The 2,202-nt window shown below is 34.2% G+C and overlaps 1 protein-coding gene across 1 annotated transcript; it reads left to right on the forward strand.

Annotated features, from left to right (window-relative positions):
* Window positions 1-1,044: 1,044 nt before the first annotated feature.
* LOC135215779 (uncharacterized) lies at window positions 1,045-1,933 on the forward strand. The gene is made up of 2 exons (XM_064250730.1): window positions 1,045-1,078; window positions 1,422-1,933. Exons 1-2 carry the CDS (start codon window positions 1,045-1,047, stop codon window positions 1,931-1,933), a joined length of 546 nt encoding a protein of 181 aa, XP_064106800.1.
* Window positions 1,934-2,202: the final 269 nt, after the last annotated feature.

The following is a 2,202-nucleotide window of genomic DNA, read 5'->3' on the forward strand; positions in this document are numbered from 1 at the left end:
TTGAGGCTTGGACATGTGTCGTGCTCTCAAGATAGTCCCACCAGCGTTTGGACAGAGGGCTGACGTCCCGTCAGAGGAGGAAAGTAGAGGCGCAGTCCGCCTGGCTTTAGGAGTCGCTTCTGACTGAGATAGATGCTGGGTCTCTTTGAATCACAGGGATTCCATACACCACCTCGGGCACTGCCTGAAAGTGGTAAACAACAGCCAGCAGATTTGGAAGGAAAATAGGTCTTATTGTAGAGGTCCCTAAAACCCATTTCGAGGCCTAGCTAGTCTCGTGACTTGCCTATCTTACCCTAAGCTTCCGTCAGACCGGAAATTCCTTTCCACCCTTCCTACCACGTGTTCTCTCCCAAAATCAGTTGCTTTAGGAGAAAACATGGCTACTCATTCATACATACAATTAATCAATTACTGCTGGAAGACGAGGCGTTCAATAAATGTAACTATATATATATATATATATATATATATAATATATATATATATATATATATATATATATATATATATATATATGCAGTGGGATTGCGATGCCAATAATAGAAGTGAAGCAAATGCGACGAAGAAAATAATTCAGAAGCTACACTGACTTTTTCAATACTTCCATATACAGTTCAAATGAAAATCAAACATTTCTTGAACGAATAACGCAGTTATATACTGGATACAAATGTAATACAAACATAATAAGTATACCTTAATTTACTTAAAAAAAAAAAACTGTAGAATGTAGTAAAATCCAATATATATATATATATATATATATATCTATATATATATGTATATATATATATATATATATATATATATATATATATATATTATATATATATATATATATATATATATATATATATATATATATATATATATATACATATATATATATATATATATATATATATATATATATATACATATATATCCTCCAAATAATATATATATATATATAATATATATATATATATATATATATATATATATATATATATATACATGCACTATACAATATATTATACATATATACTATACATATAAGTAATGCCTACAGTGCCCCGCGAGAAGTGCACTGACGGTACTGCCCTTGGAAAACCACGAGGAAGACTATCTAATAAGAAATAACTCAGATATGGTATAATGATTATAATCATCTCAATTTAAAACTGAAAAAACTGAAAAACTCGACATTGAATGAAAACAGAAACGGGGCTAATGAACGTAACATAAATCGAGTGTTTCTATTTCTAAAAGCAAATGACTCGCCAGAGGACTTCGCTCAGCCAGATAGTGATACACTCTCACTCACTCACACACACACACAAAATTATAAAATACACTGACAACTAATTTGGTTAAGTTCCAAACCACATGGCAAGTCTATCACCATTTATTAAATGTTTTCTTTTGTTATTAATCAGAGGGCTCTGCCTATCCAGACAGTCCACCCTGTGGCCAGAATCCTCAAGGAAGACTTCATAAGCTCCAAGAAGACATAGCACTTCAACGGGCAAGAGCAGCAGCTGGTCAGTTAGCTCAAGCTCAGCGCATTGTCAAACGGAGTCGCGTGGAACAAGTCCCAGGTAATCCAGGAGATAACGTGACAATTCCCATCCCGTTAGTTGATCGAGGAAAAGGTGATCCACGAAATGTTATTGGTGTTATCTTAGATCGTAACGGAAATGACATGTATCGAATAGGCGTGAGAGATGGAATACTCAGGGGGCGCTACAGTAGGAGCCAATTTGATATTTGCAGCCAGCAACTGTATAGTATTGGTGAAGTGAGTGCAGACAAGGAGGTAGACTATCGTCAGGAAGTACAGCAATCATCTAGGTTTGGTGGTCAAGGTTATGCTAAGTGCAACTGTACTGTAGGCAAGAAACAGTGTCAAACAAATCGCTGTAAATGTTACAAAGAAGGTTACAAGTGAAATAGTCGGTGCCACTCTGGCTTGAATTGTAAGAATAAAAACTGATATAATATTTAAAATGTCACATTTTATACTTTATTTTTAATTTTGATTTATCGTTACATAGGTTTTAGAAAATAAAATTTTACTCAAGAACACGGTTTGTTTTTCAGTCAGTTCATTACTTCAGATGAGTCAATATCGTAAGGAAATAATGAGCTCTGAGCTCACACTGAGAGGATAACAGCTATTTAAACACACACACACACACTGTGAATTTTCCTTAAAAA

The sequence above is a fragment of the Macrobrachium nipponense genome, chromosome 5, assembly GCF_015104395.2.
Source record: "Macrobrachium nipponense isolate FS-2020 chromosome 5, ASM1510439v2, whole genome shotgun sequence".
NCBI lineage: Eukaryota > Metazoa > Arthropoda > Malacostraca > Decapoda > Palaemonidae > Macrobrachium > Macrobrachium nipponense.